We start from the raw sequence: 16,950 nt of genomic DNA, 5'->3' as shown, positions 1-16,950 counted from the left end.
TTGTACAGTTCACCAGTATAGCTGTGAGACTGAACAATCAAAGTACACTTTATTACCCTTCCTGCAAGAGCAAAAACCTCTAAGCCTCAATTTTACTTTGCCTCCTCCATCTGCTTTTAAATATTAAAGACATTGCTTTCACCACTGGGCTATTAAGGAATGCCGGAGTTCCACATTGGTGGAACATAAATAAAAAGCTCCTTGATTCTTTTTTTATTTAAAATGTGGAAAGTATTCTAAATATTTTTATACTAACAGGTAGTTACAATCTCTGAGCCTTACTTTTATGAACTTAGATAACCTAATATAAGGAATACTTTTGCTTTGATAGCTTTCATATTGTCAGATGAATAATGAAAAGCTGCTTACGAGAACTATTTATGACAGCAGAGCTGTAGTGAAAAATCTCACTCCTGGGACAGAATACATTTTTCAGTTAAGGACAATTAAAGGCTTGGATTCCTCTGTGGCTGTGGAGAAAGAAGTCATCACAAGTAAGGAAATACCTTATAAATTGTCTTTTTGAAAACCAGTAAATGTTCAGAGACATTTAAATCATTGTTTGTAAGTAAATCAAAAAGGTCACAGAGTTCAAAATGAAACTTCACCTTTGGGAGGGAAGTTGTGCTTCTTGTGATAGTTGTTTAAATAGGAGCCTTGTACATAACTCGCTGGATTGAGGTTGAGGAGTCTAGACATAGCTGAAAATAGTTCTTTGAGAAAAGCTTCCAGCTCTAACAAAGTAAAATCTTGCCAGAGTAGCTTTCTATATTTTCCTAATTACCTTGTGTTTTGATTACAATTGTTTCTGTACCTCCTAAATTCTTGCAAGCCCGTGGTCTCAGGTTGGAGTGTTTCTCCTGTGCAGAGCACAGAATGTTTAAGAGAGTAAGAGAAATTGTACTTTAGAGAGCCTCACAGAGTCCAGAAACCAGTACTTTGCACTCATTTTCTGTCTCTGGGAAAACAAATATTTTCCAATGCTCCTGTGATGCAACATAATAAAGAGGGAAATTTATTTGTGGCATAAATTTGAAGAAGGTTTATATTGAATTCTGGGCTGCCAAAGCAGATAAAGAGCAACTAACTGTAATCAGAAAATTAATCAACTCCCAAGTTTATTCACATGCATGTCACAGACCTCCTCTCTTCTTTGATGGATATTCTGTGGCTTGTTTGGATTATAATTCCTTAATTCAACTAATAGTAAAGGAGGGTCTGCACTTAGTTATTCAAAGAATCTCTGAAAAAAACCCAAACAGAACAAGTCCTGCAGATTCTTGTGAATGAAATGTGCAGCAGAATATTCATTATCATGTTCCCCAAGATGCTTTTTTCCCTCAGGTAAATATTTTCAAGAGAATTTTGGATGGGCCCTGAGTTTACCTAGGTTGTGGAAAGTTTACTCTATAATTTTAATGGTTAAACCCTTAGGATTTTTTCCATGCTGAGTAATAGGCATATGTTAATCAGTATTTTTTATAAGGCTTCAAGCAAGATAAACCAATTATGTGGGAGATTCACTTTTTAGGAGGAATGGAAACATTTTTCTCTCCCAAGCTGCTGTGCTGCACAGATTAATGGAGCTGTTATTAGTGAATTATTTGTGATTTTAAGAATAATATATTAAGAAATACTATTTAAAAAGGAAAAAAGGGATAATCACTGAGACTGTGCTATTTATTGTGTCCCTAAGTGAGCAGATGACCAGTATTCTAAAATTATGTGGCATAAAATGTATTTTAGAAAACTTCAGAATGACTAAAATCTCTACTTCTGCTTACGAAGTGTTCCATTCTCATCCTGCTGTACCAGTGAGCAATATTGCTGTTCTTAGAGAAGACCTGATAAAATTGAAATTTTCTTCCATACATTTTATAATACACACAGGAGGTACATGCCCAGGTTTTATTTACTCTGTGCAACAAATTGGCACTCTTTTCTGTATATCCATATAAAGAGTTCTAAAATTCTAAAAATCCATATTCCATCCATAAAATCCATCTTCCATGATGTTTTGAAGTCTCAAGACATTAATTTAAGTAAAAGCCTTCTATTTTTAAAAGCTGTTATTTTCTTATGTTTCAAGTACTAGGAATTATTTTTTTCTTTATTAATCTCAATAATTTTTACCACAGAACCTGCCGGGATATGTGCTCTGACATTAAAAATGGTAAATTCTTCCTCTGCAACTGTAACATGGAATCCAACCAAGACTAACTTCACTTCTTATAAAGCATCTTTATCAAACAACACCTTTATAAAAAAGTTCAGAATTCCAGGAACAGTGACTGACTTCAGTGTTACAGACCTGACTGCTGGGGGCATTTATAATTTCACACTGAGAAGACTGAAAGGAAATATTGAAGGAGCTTCCTCTGTCCTTGAATTTGTAACAGGTCTGTATGGTTTCCAGCTTCCTCTGCCACTGAATGGTAGCTGTCCCTAGCAGTTCATGTTTATCTGTGTACATCTCACTTTGTAGAGTACCACTGAAATTTCAAGAGATCTTCCATGTAATAGTTTGCTGTCATTGTGGGCATGTATTCCTTACAACCCTATTCAACCTGCATGTAATGATACCTGTCAGAAACAAAATGTTTTTAGTTGTGTTACATTTCTTTTGACTTTCTTTAGTATTTCAGATCTCATCCTGCAAAGAGTTACACACAGCTGATTTTTGTCTTATAATTATTTCAGTAGTTGTGTTTCTTTACAGTGAGTGAAGTTAAACAGGTTTAGAAATGTTTGTAAAATTAAGGCTTTAGATTGAACTACACTCAGAAATTAATCTGTACAAAGAGACCTCCATAAACATAAAATCCAGCATTAATGGAAGTTGAGATCCATGCAAATAATAGGACTGACAAGTGCAGTAGGACTCAGGGCCTGTAAGAATATACTAAAAGGAAGAACCTATGCTCTCAGTTAAACTTGCACGCCTTCACTAATACTAATATTTTTTTTGTTCTGTTAGTGTCAAAATAAAACCATGAATTAAAAATCATACCTATGAGACAAATACAGATGGAATGTAAAATCTAAAATTAATATTTAGATTTATTAATATTTCAGATTACTTGATGGCAGAACTGGAGTAATCTGTTTGAAGCAATTCTGCAACTTTGCATAGTCTGTGTAAGGAGTTCATAAAAGATAGACAATCTTAGCAGATTTACAGCAAATAAGAAAGGAATGAAAATCTTTCAGAGTTGAAGCTATACGTTATTCAGACTGCACAGTGTGATACTAATGGATAAACTACTAGAAGTCTGAATTTGGAAGAACCATGTTAGAAAGGCAGACAGAGTACCAGGGTGAATCTGAAATGAGACAAAAAGCATCACTGACTGGGCTTTCTCTGAGAGATGAGCATGGGGAAAGCTGACAGCTGAACATGAGTTCCAAAGTAGAAAGAAAACAGATGAACATGGCTAGAGATTGTACAGGTGAACAAATAATACACTCTTATATGCAGATAACATTTTTATGACCTACTGAAGAATTTAAAATTTGATTTATTACTAAGCTTAGAGTGAATAATATGCATTTAAAGGTGCATTTAAAAGCAGAAGAAAATGAGATGTTGTGACATGAGTAGATGGAAATTTGGCATTAATAAAAGGAGTAGACTACCCAAATTTTGGAATCTTAACTGACCACAGTTTATGGAATTACTGGGATTCAAGATTCATGAAATGTATTAAAGAGTTGCCAACCCTGTGGCTAGCTGCAGAAAAAACACTAGCTGTATCTTGAATTTCAACTGTAGCAGTAGTTATGTCAGCAGTAGTGTTAAGATTAAAGCAGAAACCCCAGGACTGTGCAGAGATTTTGTTGTTAACTGGACACTCTGCAGACACTTGAGCTTGCTCTCTGTGAACGGGCATCCCAGCATAGTTGGGAGGCCATCAACCAAATCCCGGAGGTGGTGCAGCAGTGTTGGATCCCATGCTGCCATATCCAGACTAATCCTTTCTATAACAAGTAAACTCTTCTTGGACGCTTTTCTATTCAGTTGTAACCACTAATATATTTTTAATGGAGTTATTTAAGTTAATATCTTTTATTCCACAATTCTCTTCCAGAACCTGCAAAGCCAGAAGGTCTTAAATTCTTCAATGTTTCATCACATTATTTTTCACTATATTGGAGACTGCCACATGGGCTTGTAGACAGATTTCATGTGGATCTTGCTCCTGACCATGCTTCTGTTGTTATCCTAGATCTTGGAGTTAGGGAGTATCAAGTAAGTGCTTTTATTACAGGACTAGCAGGGCCAGCTTTTCCTTATGTGCTGTGCTGATGAGGAATTCAAGCTTTCCTCCTTAGCTGTTTAATGCATACATAAATACAAAAGTATTAATGAAAAATTGGTGGGATTGGGGAAAATAGCAGCATCCACAGCTTGTTACCTAACAACAGGTAGTGAACTTTTTTTTTAAGGTCTACTAGAAGGAAGCAGACCATCATCCAAGGATTCATGAATAGTTTAACAAGGGAAGGGCAGAGCTATTGAGTAGTACAGACTCATTAATTGTGTACTTGCCAGGAAGATCTCTGCTTAAATCATTAATGCAGGCAACATTTCACTACTAAGCCATCGTAAAGATATAGGAGCACTTTTTGATTCTGCTGTCTGGAACATACAATAGTTACAGGAATAATGGTTGTTCTGGATGTTTTGCTTTTGTTTTTCATTGGAACTGTGAAGATACAGGTATTTTATATAATTTCTTGCTATAAAAGTTAATAATCATGTTTACTGAAAAGGATGGGTTAGTTTAAGGGTCAAAAACTCGTTTTTCGGGTTGCTTTTTTGTTCATTCTTTCAAAAAGGAGTTTTATAATGCTTCATATTTACTTTGATAATGATAATACAGAGAAACCTCTACAGATACACTGTTAGGGGACTCTGGGATAAAATTAATAGTTAATTTTGTTGTTCTTTAATATTGAATGTTGAACATATCTTATGAAGGGTAGTTGGCAGCAAAATATTCTAGCTAACAGATGCAAACAACTATTTTTATAATGAATTGCTCAAAATTTTCTGTGGGTTTTTTGTGCTTTGTTTTGTAGGGTTCTTTTCTGTTTGTTTGTTTTGGCTTTTTGTTGAGTGGAGTGGCGTAATTTTTGTCAGCCTTTGTAAAAGGCTTAAATAAATCTATGTCCTATTTCAGGCTGATTTTTCCAATACTATTCCTGGAACAACATACAGTGTCACAGTTTCTGCAGTTTCTTCCTCAGTCTATAGTTCACCTGCAAGTAGAACAGTGACAACAAATGTGACAAGTGAGTTAAAAATGACTGATGAAATTTTGTTCATTTTTAAGACTATGCTTTCTTATGTTTGTTATGTGCACAATAATGTCCAAGAAATTATGATCAGTTTTGAACAGTCATTAAAATTTTTCATCTTCTTCAACCATTTAAAAATACTGAATCTGAAGTGTTCTATGAGCACTTAAGAATTTACAAGCTTTTGAAAAATTTGCTGTTGTGTCATGTAATAATATCCAGATTCTGATTTATCTATAGTGGTACATAAAGAAATATTCAGAGCTATTTCCAAAAAAAATGCAGCAGATGTGCTTTTCAAGAGAGTACACTTTAATTGAGTGCTAGAATATGTCAGATGTCAAATTGGCATTAAACTCTGTTTTTTTAATAAAGATCTTGAGCAATAAATTTTTTATATTCTTATAAAAGAATGTTTCTGGCTTTCCAAAATTAATCTAGTAATTTCTAACAGGACTCTAGCCAGAAATAAAAGCTTTTTATTCAGAAGTACATCAGTTTTCAGTAGTTTTATGGGATTGTCCTGGCAGATGATTTAATTTTTCTATAGCATCTGTAAATATGTCTCCACTATCATTAATCTTAATTAAAAATTGTTTTAGATGTGTGTGCTTCTGTGTGTGTTTGTGTGTATGCATATGTAATTTTTAAAAAATTTTTTTTTAGATCCTGGGCCACCCATGTTCCTTGCAGGTGAAAGAGTGGGTTCTGCTGGGATTCTGCTGTCATGGAACACACCACTCTATCCAAATGGGAGAATTCTCTCATATGTTGTCAAATATAAAGAAGTCTGCCCATGGATGCAAGCAGGTTACACACAGGTCACAACCAAGCCAGATAGTTTGGAAGTTCTTCTCACCAGTCTTAACCCTGGAACAACTTATGAAATTATGGTAAAAGCTTTACAAATGCCTCTTAGTATTTTGAATTCTGATTTATCGTAAATTGTGTGAGTTGATAGTAGGTTCCTGTAGAGTTTTCTGAGGGACCATGTTATTTACTGTTCCCATATAACAAAATGTATTAGTGAGATAGCTGAGTTTGAGTAATGTCTTTAAAATCTACTTTAAAATGTTCCAGTCAAACCTACACTGAAATGTACCTTCTTCTACTGATACTCAGATTAACATATGGCATTATGTGGTAAAACATAAAAAGCAAAGGGTAAAATTTTTGGGAACTTCAAAATCCTTCCTTATCTTCATTGAGATTTGATCTTTCAAATGACTGGTGCGCTTTGCATATTACATGTAGATTACTAAATCATCCCAGCCAGATCCATAAAAGCATGTCTTCCATACATGGAACTTTTTGTATTGAGATTAGGCACTCCTGATCCATCTCTGAACTCTTCAACAGTAGATGACTTCAGGTGATGTGGACAGAAATTAACTGCTACTCCCTTGGCAGTATTTTCCAAGCAATTCTTTGCCTACTTTACTCTTTCATAAGAACCTTGTAGAGGTTCCTCTTTTCAATAACAAGAATTAAATTATGTGTTGGTTTGCTTCACTCCATTCAGTTGCCTTGAAGCTGCACTTAAGTAGGAGTTTCCATGTCTGTCTTAGTGCTAGTTCTGTTTCTGAGCTCATTCTACAATACCTACCTTTAGATGAGGTAATAAAAACAATGTTTAGGTGAGGACATGGCTTAAGATTTATATAGTGTAATTTAAATACTGTCAGAATTTCCTGATTGCATGTCAACCCCCTAGAGATCTGCTGGGCTATTTCCTGAGCTATTGCAATTACCATAGAATTCATCAATGCCCAAGGATGTTTCAATCATTGTCCCTGTGAAGCATAAGTAGGTAGAGTTGGCTGTAGCCATGAGGTGTTTGTGTGGCTTGGGAAGGAGCTAGCCAGTGACACAAGTTCTTTGTGACATACTAGATTAAATCTTCAATGCTAACTTGTATTCCTTTATTGTGTTTGTCTCTTGTAGCCTTTTTCTTTTGTTTAATCTCTGCAGTTTTGAAAAACACACTGTTTAGTGCCAATAAACGATTAGAACAAGTTTACCTTTCTGGCCTGAGGCCTTCTGTTTTCTTTTGCCCTTTGTTACCCTCTGTGTGCTGTCACTTCTACAGAGATCCACACTTTGTTTTGCACACCTACCCCTTCTCACCCTGCCTTCCCCACAGTCTGCACTGTCAGCTCCCTAAACCCCATGGCCACATCTTTGTTGCCTGACATTGCCAGCTATAACCTTGCTGGAGAACTTTTCACCTTGCTTCTTCTTTCCCACACCTCTCCCCATCACTGTTGGAATTTTACTCATGTTTATCTTTTGTTGTCCCTTTTACTTCTTTTTCAAAATAAGAAGTTAGACTTCCCTCCTCTTGTTTGTAAGTACTGGATGCCATGGCCCATCACTGAGTTGAATTGTCACCAAATCCTACATTGCAGAGCAAATGGCATTGTTGCTTTGTTTATCTCCATAAATTCTACCAAAGTCTCAATATATTGCTCTTCTGTGGGAAGACTTGTCCATGATTTTGAGCACTGAAGTATCTCCATCATAAAGTGCATCTACAGTCCACTGACCTATTGCCCTTCTGCAAAAAGATATGCTTTCCTTGGGTTTCTGCTTTGAGGAAGGTTGACCTGCTCTTGCTAGCCTAGAGGAGACAGAGAAATTAAAGGGAACTTATCTTCCTTTTTACCCTTTTAAGTTATAGTAAGTAAAATAGGAATGTAGAATCTGTTTTAAGCGTATTGTGGTAAGAAAAAGGGGTGTTACTGATGTTATTTTTGCTGTTGATTTTTGCATAAAGTAGGGACTCATAAAATAAGGATCTTCTTTTGATGTGTAGGCATTCGTGTGTGGTTTTCTCAATTTTTTATGCTGTTACATGTTTTTTCTGTTTTATTTTTTTACAAATTTTACAAATTTTTTACAATTTTTAATTTTTTTATTGAGTATAAGTTATACAACACAACTCTAAAGGGCATGTTCACTTGTATATTCATAGTTTAAAAGTTAAAAGCTGTATCTCTGTCTATCCTTAGGATTTTCATACTCCCTGAAACTGTATATACTGTAGATTTTCTAATGTGGATTCTTTCTTTTTTTTTCTGTAGGTTGCTGCTGAGAACAGTGCTGGTGTTGGAGTGTTTAGTGATCCTTTCCTTTTTCAGACTGCAGAAAGTGGTAAATTTAATAAAGCTGTTAATTATTTTGATTAAAGCTGCTCTAATTTGTTCAAATATATTTCCACAATAAATTTCATACTTGAACGAATTTCAATGCATTTAGAGCAAAATCCTTATTCTTACTCTGTCACTCAGTGACAAAGGTCCATCTTGTTCTCTTTGCTAGCAAGAGCATTTAGGGTGTGCCCATAGGGGTGTTTGTTGTACACAAAGTCTGTTTTTCTTGGAGTTTTCCTGTGCCAGTTTCTAGGTAGAAAAAGCTTGCAGAAAGCAAGGTCACAGCAGAGCAGAGCTACCTATCAAGGGGATCCATCTGCTGTTACCTGCAACAGTTGTAGGAGACAGACTTTGTTGTGGGATCATCTCTGCCATTGTCTGCTTAAGCCAATCTGCATTTGTTTAGTGATAATTCTAAGAATCTCAGCACAGAATGTATTTTATTAAATTTTTATGTTCTAATTCTGACGGTAAGAAAAGAGTCTGAAATGAAAATTTGAGTTGGTGGTTTTGAAGGTTAAAAAAACATGGTCTGAGTTTGCACAATCTTTACTAATTTAGTGTTTGTGATCTTAGCTGTGCTCCAGGAGCAGCTGTGCCTCGGCTGACGAGCTCGCAGCGCTCCTTCTCAATGGAATACAGAACTCGTGCTGCCAAGGCACTCACTGCCCATCTGTGTTTAGGCTGCTTTCTGCTTCTGTGCAAACTGCAGACTGAGATATCTTAATTAATGGCAGAAATCATCATATCAATGATCAATCAATGCAATAATTGCATTATTGCACAAATAATGCAATAATTTATGAACCCAATATGAGGAGTAGTAAGCTTGCTGCATGGATCTATGTGAAATCATTACTCTTCACTATTTGTGCATTATTGCTGGTGAAAAACCTTATTTCTGTGAGCTTTGTTATTTACTCGTGCTTGACAGAGGACAGCCCTGGCATTTCTCCATATGAGAACATAAGCTTTTTACTTTTGGAAGAATTTCTGTCTACATTTCTATTAAATCTAAAATGCCTTACTATAAATGTAATTGGTAGGTTTCTTAAAATTCTAGGTGAGTTATGTGTCATTGGCATAACATTTATACTTTCACTTTCCTAACTATTTTTTTTGTTCTAATTCTTGTTTTGATGGCTAAGGAAAACCAAGTGACTTACTCAATGTAAAGATGGGAAATTTAAAGTGAGAAAGTTAGCCAGAAGATAAAATTATTTAAACATGAAGTGGTTTGGGAGGAGGGGAAAAGAGGTGAATGATCTGGAAATGATTTAGCAGGACTGAAAGCACTAAATATGAGGCTTGGAGGAGCTGTCACAATTCACCTGTGGAAGATCTGTAGTTGTGCAATGCCTTATTTTTAAAAGTAATATGAAAAGTCTTTTCTCCTTAGTATTAAGTCAGCTATTGCAGGACCTGCTGCTGACTCTGCCACGTGTAGGCAGCACTACAGGCAGGGCTACAGGGCTCTAATTCACAGGAGAGCTCAGCATGTAAAATAGCATGTAAAATCTGATTTAGATGCTGCATCTCATCCCTTTGTGCTGTGGTTAACACTGATGCTTTGGCAGTAACTGTCACTGATACAAAGAGCAGCATTTATGCAGTAATAGTGAATATTCCAATTTAATTGAATTGCTTAAAGCTACCAAAAATCTATGCGCAGCAGAAAAGATGACAGAAGTAAAGTGAAATAAAACAGAGTGTTATCAGCTGCTCTTAACCAGAAAAAAAAATGGGCAAAATTTTTCTACTTCTGGAATAGTATATGATTTTCTTCTAAAAGGAATATATTTAAGTTGACCAAAACAATTACTATATATGAGATTGAAATAATTTTATTTGTCACTTAAACCAGATTGAAAATGGTTGTGTATCTGCTACTGTATGTGTGTGAATGATTTTTATGTGTTTGCTTCAGAACTTGGAAGCTAGAAATGGCATTTTAAAAAAAAAAGAGTAGTTTGCTGTTTTTCAATGCTGAGAAGAAAAGTTTATCTCACTGCTTTTGTTTGTTTGTTTTTTTTCAAGCTCCAGGTAAAGTAGTGAACCTCACAGTTGAAGCCTTAAATTCTTCAGCTGTAAATCTGATCTGGTTTCTCCCTCGGCAACCAAATGGAAAGATCACTAGTTTCAAGATTAGTGTGAAACATGCAAGAAGTGGAATTGTAGTGAAAGATGTCTTGGTTAAAGTAGAGGACCTTCTGTCTGGGAGGTTACCAGAATGTAATGTAAGTTCTAAAGACCTTTTAAATTAGAAATAGACTCAACCCACAGAATATAGTTTTACATTTAAAATTTGAGACACAAAAATATGGAGGCTTGATTTTCAGAAAGATTCCAAAAACCTTACAAACTTAGTCCCAAGACAAGACAAAATGGATGAAGAAAATCCTTTCGGTTCAATGTAGTTTAAATGGAATGCTTTTGCTTGAAAATTTGAGTTCAATCAAAGAAAAAATGTTATGAAAGGCTAAGTTTGCAATATTTTTAACAGAAAATCATGAAATAGAAAATTTCTGGGTTTTTCAGCTTTCAATTTTTTATTTTTTTGTTTTACAAACTATTCAATTAGAAAAACTCCAAAAAGTTACAGGGGTTTTTTGGTCAGAGCAGAAAATATAGTATTGTTATAACATAATGTCTTATGTTCTATGTAGTATGATAATGCTTTTTGTATTTAAAAATATGCTTTATTCTGTGTATCACATTTCAATATTTTTTAAATACTTCTCATATCAAAATAAAAACCAAACATGATTAGCAGAGTGATTTTCAAAAATATGGTTGTAGTTTGAATTGTTCTTATTGTTGAATTCAGACCTGCAACCATTGTATCCTGTTGGAATTTCTTGAAGAAAATTCTCTTGTCTAGAATTTTTTCTTTTTATCCTTCTTACTTTGAACAGAGTTTTGCAATTACTCAGACATCAAATCATAAAGTAAACAAATCTTTTTCTTTTTATGTTTTTTTATTTCCTTTCTATTTCCTAAGCTTGGAGCTTTAATGAAAAGTGGTTTTAAATGACATAAATTATCATAACTTTGGTTTCAGGTTTTATTTGGAAGACCATCTTAGGCATTGCAACGGTTCCTGACACCAGGCTGATTTAATTCAGCACTGAGAAGGCAGGCTGCCACCTGCTGAACCATGAGCATTGGTGTCTTAGTTTAGGTGACTTAGAAAGTCACCCCAGGACAATTGGTCACTACGATGCCTAGCAGTTTTTCAGAGTTGTCTCCTGACAGGATGGATTAAGAAACTGTGTCTAGTTTTATCCATGATGTATGGATACACGTGTGTTGTAGTGTATCCATGCACACACACAACATATATGTGATGCAAAAGGATCGTGCTAGGGAACCTCCTTTTCAAGAGAGAGACTGAATGCTGAAAGCAGAAACTGGGAATAGTTGAATTCTAGAGAGATGCTTCTATTCGGGCAGATTTGAGATCTTTTTGAAAAAGGCAGGAAACTATAACACTGTCACTAACAGGAAGCACTAGCACAGTCTGCCTGAATTTGGAAACTGAAGTACAAAAAGGAGAATCAATTTAGGGTAATTTTTTTCAAAGATGGTCTGCCTTTTTTATCTACATATATTTACAGTTACTGGTTATAGATGCACCTGATTGTGTTTCATATTTTGTATTTATAGGATAAGAGTGAATCTTTTTTGTGGAGTACTACCACTCCTTCAACTACTTTTGGGAAACCCACAATTCTTTCACAGACTACAGTGACACCAGTTACAGAGGCACCAAGTCAAATGAGCTCTGTTTGGAGTGAACCCATCAGCTTTGTTGTAACTAACCTCAGGCCATACACCACCTATCTTTTTGAAGTCTCTGCAGTTACCACTGAAGCGGGCTACATTGACAGCGCCATTGTCCGGACACCAGAATCAGGTACATTAAATACATACGGCTTTAAAATGGCAACAAGGTTCCCAGATTTATGTGAAAAACTTCAAAATACAGGTTTGATTTTCTGCTGCGAGATACTTCTGTCCAAATCTGTCTTTATCTGTATCATGCTTTTGTATTTTCATGATTGCTTAATTTTACCTGAGGGAATAAATTGAAAATGTTTATATATTTATGTATCTAATAATGCACAATGAGTGAGAGTTCACTTTTTGTTAGAAGTCAAATATACCAAAATTATGCTCACGACAGATCGAATTTTATTAAAAAGAGAGGGCAATATAAGAACTGCAAATAGAATAATGGTGGAAGAATTGAAAATGAAAGATGAAGGCGATAGCTGTCAGGCATAATATTCTAAAAGTATGGGTTTTGTGTGCATAGAAATGCACCTTAAGCTTCTTTGCCTTTGTAGAGAAATGAGCAATGATAAAGAAAACTCCTGTACTTATGTTGCCAATCTGTACCTATTGCAGAAAGTTGTTCAGTGCTGAATAAATCTTTAAGCACTAGGTGAAGTTGATTTTTGATTTCTTGCAATTCACTGTTTTCCAATTGGAATCAATGGTCCATGAGCAGCACGTCTATAATGGCTTAGGTAGTGGGAACACTGTTATCAGAGCTATAAAAAAAGAGGCTTTCCAGAGGAATGTTGTTCTGGCTTTCTGTTTGCTAGCACATCATTCTTTTGCTTGACATGGTTTGAAGTTACTTGGTTCCCTTTCATACATACAAAATAGATAGCACTGTTCAGATAAAAAAAAAAAAATTATTCCATGCTAGAAATGTTCAGTGTAATTGCTTTGACAAAATTTCAATAGTCTTAGTTTGCCACTCTGTCTAGGGTTGATGAAATTTTGCTCAGTTTCTCTTCTAATGTTTTCAGGGCTAATTTTAATTTATTTTTCACCTTTGTCTCTTAGAGATTATTTGCATACTATCAACACTCTTGATCCCTTTCTGAGAGTTGTCTTAAAACAGAAATTAAGTAATTTTAATGATATGCTTTTATGGCTTCCCTTCAGAATATTGAATTTTTATGTCTAAAATTAATTGTCTGATATGGGGTCCTTGGACATCCTAATATAAAGTATTTTATGGTCAAAGACTTTTTCCAATATTGTTTAAGTTCCAGAAGATCCACCACAGAATTTTGCCAAGAGCAACATTACAGCAAAGTCTTTCTCAGTAATGTGGGATCCACCAACCATAGTAACAGGGAAATTTAGTTACAGAGTTGAGCTGTATGGACCATCTGGTAAGTCAGAGTTGATGTTACCATTTCTTTTGATTTTTTATGATTCCATTCTTACATTACACATTCTTGTGGGCCTGCCAATCAAAAATGGATAGTCAAAAGCAGTGTTATGTGTCTCTGTTTTACTATTGTGTTTTAACTGTTCGTAGATTAATTTTAAGGAAATAGTCAGTCCATTACAAGGAACAGTATAAAGTTGATTTCACATTAGATATTCCTAAGAATAGAGAAAATCAACTTCTCCTCAGCCTCTCAGGAGATGACAGGTTAAGTACAGCTGAATTGCTGTGCTTATATATCCAAATTGTTCTGTATCTTACCTTTATTTTTTCTCTTTCTGTTAAAGATTTATGGACATGCAGTATACAATCAACTCTTTAAATCTGTTTTGATGTTTTTGCAATTTTTTTTAACTCAGACATGTATAGATGCAGAAATTATAGAACTGCCTATAGTTCAGTAAGACATAAGCTCTATTCTAATGTTGTTACAGGACCACACAGGAAAAGTAAGATAATTTTTTTTTTTTTTTTAATCTGTTCCTCTCAAAACTCACTCCTTGAAGTGGCTTGGTTGGTTGGTTGTTTCATTCCCCATATATCTAGCATTATTACATTGAAATTGATTCCCGGTTAGCTTCTCCCCAGAAAAAATTGTCCTTTCATTTGTTGATCATACTGGAAAGAAGCCATGGACTTGTTTCTGTTTTAGACCTAAAATCTCTTTATTTTTAATTCCAGGTCATGTTCTGGAAAACAGTACAAAAGACCATAGGTTTGTGTTTAGTAACCTTGTGCCGTTTACAACATACGACGTGTACGTCAGTGCTGAGACAAGTGCTGGGCTGGGGCCAAGGACCAACCTTACAGTTTTCACTCCTGCAGATGGTAAGTAAGCATAGAGAAGAAAAAAAAACCCTGGTTGGATGTTAAAAAAAGTTTCAGTTTTCCCTTCAGAGCCTTTAAAGCACTTTGAAAAGGAGAAGAATGGATATAAGAGCACTAGAAGGGATGAAAAAAGGTTACAAAAAAACTAAAGAAATCAGCTGAATATTATTATGTCATTTACTTCTTTGTTTTTGTGAAGTTCATACTTTGTCAGTCCATTTATCTGCTACCACAGTCCTTCAGAGATTGTGAAAGAAATGTAGTTTCTTTCGAAATGGAAGTAAAATGATAATTTTAGAGACAGTAATGAAGTTGCAGGGCCACCTCTGCCCCATTAGATGGCAGCAAGAGGAAAAGAAAGAGCAGCGCAGCCTCCCTCTGCTGCTCTTTTCAGCCCCTTTCCTCGCTGAACCTCTCCTTTGGCTCCTTCTCAGCAAACCCAGGGCCCAAACCCATCTCTGATGGAGCCACCATCAGCAGCGAGGGCAGCTCTGAGACAGGGCCAAAATAACCAGCTATCCAGGTTAGAGCCCTTGGCTGCATGGAAATGCAGTTTTATCTTCCATGTACGTGAGATTGTGTGGGATTCTTGGCCAGCATTTGAGGATGAGTGAGGAAAAAATGAGATTTGGTGTGTAATAGGCAGTTTCAAGATGGTTATTTCTGACTTACGTTTATGCCACACAACACAAATTTAGAAAATCTCCGCCTTGGGGATTGCTGGCAATGTTTGTTGTTAAGGTATAACACTGGGAGGAAAACCTATCTTTTGCACTTTGAAATATGGATACAAAAACCTATCTTTCTCTACTGTATTCTTTCCTGAATGATCTGCTTTTGGCAGCTCTCAGAGACAGCTCCAGAGATGACTTACCTGAGTACAGTCAGTCATTCTCATCTTGTGTTGAAATGCACTGTCAGGAGCCAAAGGGAATTTTGGTGGGTTTGGGGTTTTTTTAGCATAACACAAGAGTGTCTTTCTTTAAAGCCAAATCTAAAAATCCTCCTTATTCAAATAATTACAAAATTGTCTTTTATTGAAGTCTATTAGGAAAAAAAGTATTTCTTTTTGTATCAACTCTGAATATCACTCTATTGAATATAAATATCTTTTAGCTCTGGTGGTCCTATGGAAATTATAATATAATTTAGACTGAGTTTTTAATGAAGAAATTATATAAACTATATAATTTCTATCTATATATAGATATATATTTCATATCTATAATTGCACACATATAAAAATATATAATATAAATAAAATTATATAAACTTAAATAAAATTACATAAACCTTTTGTAAAAGGGAAATTAACAAGACGTATCACATTAATTTTTTTCCCAAGCTTTTTACTTCATTCTAGTATAGCTTTCATGATTTTAGAGCTAACTTTTCATTTTCAAATATACTTAAGACTCCATATAGGAAAATAGAAAAAGTCTGCTTGATTCCAATCAAGTAGACCTCAGTAGAGCTATCCTGGTTTATATCATCTTAGTGTCTAACCTACTCATACAGATCTTATGAGTTAAAAAAGTGTGTGTATTTTTAGAACTGTAACTTCTTTGCTAAGAAAACATATGAAGTAAGTCTCTATCCTGCACAGGGTCAGCTCAAAAGACAAGGATGTGAAATTTGATTGTCTATTGTACTTTTCATCCAATGCTGAAAAACCTTGTAATAATCACAAGTGTTTAATGAACTCAAATTTCCTCTTGAATATTTAGTCCCAGGTGCTGTGTCAGATTTACAACTAGCAGAAGTGGAAGCCACATATATAAAAATTATTTGGAAGAAGCCACAGCAACCAAATGGAATCATTACCCAGTACAGAGTTAAAGTACACATGCAGGAAACGCTTGTCACTCTGGAAAACACTATTCTTGGAGATAAAAATAAGGTATTATTTCATTTTTTTTTTTTAATATGGATTTTATGTTAGAATAAATTTGCTCTCTGCCTTATCTGACATTTACAGAACATGGAAGTAGCTCCCACAGATGAGTTGTCAGTGTTTTTAAAAGCCAGCTTCCTCAGACCACTCTCTTTCTCTGACTGGCTTTCAAAAAGATTCCAATAACGCTGTTTCCACAACACAATAAAATAAATCATTCTGACAGAATTATCCAGCTGCTGAAGGCAGAAAGCCTCAGCCCACAGTCTTGCCCTTCTGAGTCCTTGAGTTCTTTGTGGCATAGGGTGGCCAGACTATTAAGAGTAAAGATTTGGGTACCTAGATTGATACCCAGCCACTCAGTAAAACCTCTAGAAGATGTGGGTACGAACCCTGTGAATTCAGCAGAAGTGTCCAAAGGATGGTTGAGTGTTGTACTAGCAAGGCAGACAGGCTAAGACTTTCTGCCTCATTTTATGCTTAACTCCATGCTGTGGTTGCATACTAAGGATATCTGTGCACAT

At 35.3% G+C, this 16,950-nt stretch overlaps 1 protein-coding gene across 2 annotated transcripts in view; it reads left to right on the top strand.

The window, feature by feature from the left end:
- PTPRQ (protein tyrosine phosphatase receptor type Q) overlaps nt 1–16,950 on the top strand; it is a 121,200-nt gene that overhangs the window by 17,260 nt on the left and 86,990 nt on the right. For both annotated transcript variants that reach the window (XM_088055135.1, XM_088055134.1), the window contains exons 16-26: nt 332–494; nt 2,139–2,399; nt 4,089–4,249; nt 5,184–5,295; nt 5,968–6,194; nt 8,385–8,454; nt 10,491–10,690; nt 12,120–12,369; nt 13,517–13,645; nt 14,386–14,532; nt 16,260–16,432. In XM_088055135.1, coding sequence (XP_087911261.1) covers nt 332–494; nt 2,139–2,399; nt 4,089–4,249; nt 5,184–5,295; nt 5,968–6,194; nt 8,385–8,454; nt 10,491–10,690; nt 12,120–12,369; nt 13,517–13,645; nt 14,386–14,532; nt 16,260–16,432 — 1,893 coding nt within the window. The remainder of the gene's footprint in view (nt 1–331; nt 495–2,138; nt 2,400–4,088; nt 4,250–5,183; nt 5,296–5,967; nt 6,195–8,384; nt 8,455–10,490; nt 10,691–12,119; nt 12,370–13,516; nt 13,646–14,385; nt 14,533–16,259; nt 16,433–16,950) is intronic.

This window comes from Pseudopodoces humilis, chromosome 5, assembly GCF_049639895.1.
Source record: "Pseudopodoces humilis isolate 2021_Gansu_Grassland_sample_001 chromosome 5, ASM4963989v1, whole genome shotgun sequence".
Taxonomy (NCBI): domain Eukaryota; kingdom Metazoa; phylum Chordata; class Aves; order Passeriformes; family Paridae; genus Pseudopodoces; species Pseudopodoces humilis.
Note: the sequence above shows the minus strand (reverse complement) of the source record. Positions and strands in the feature narration are given on the sequence as shown.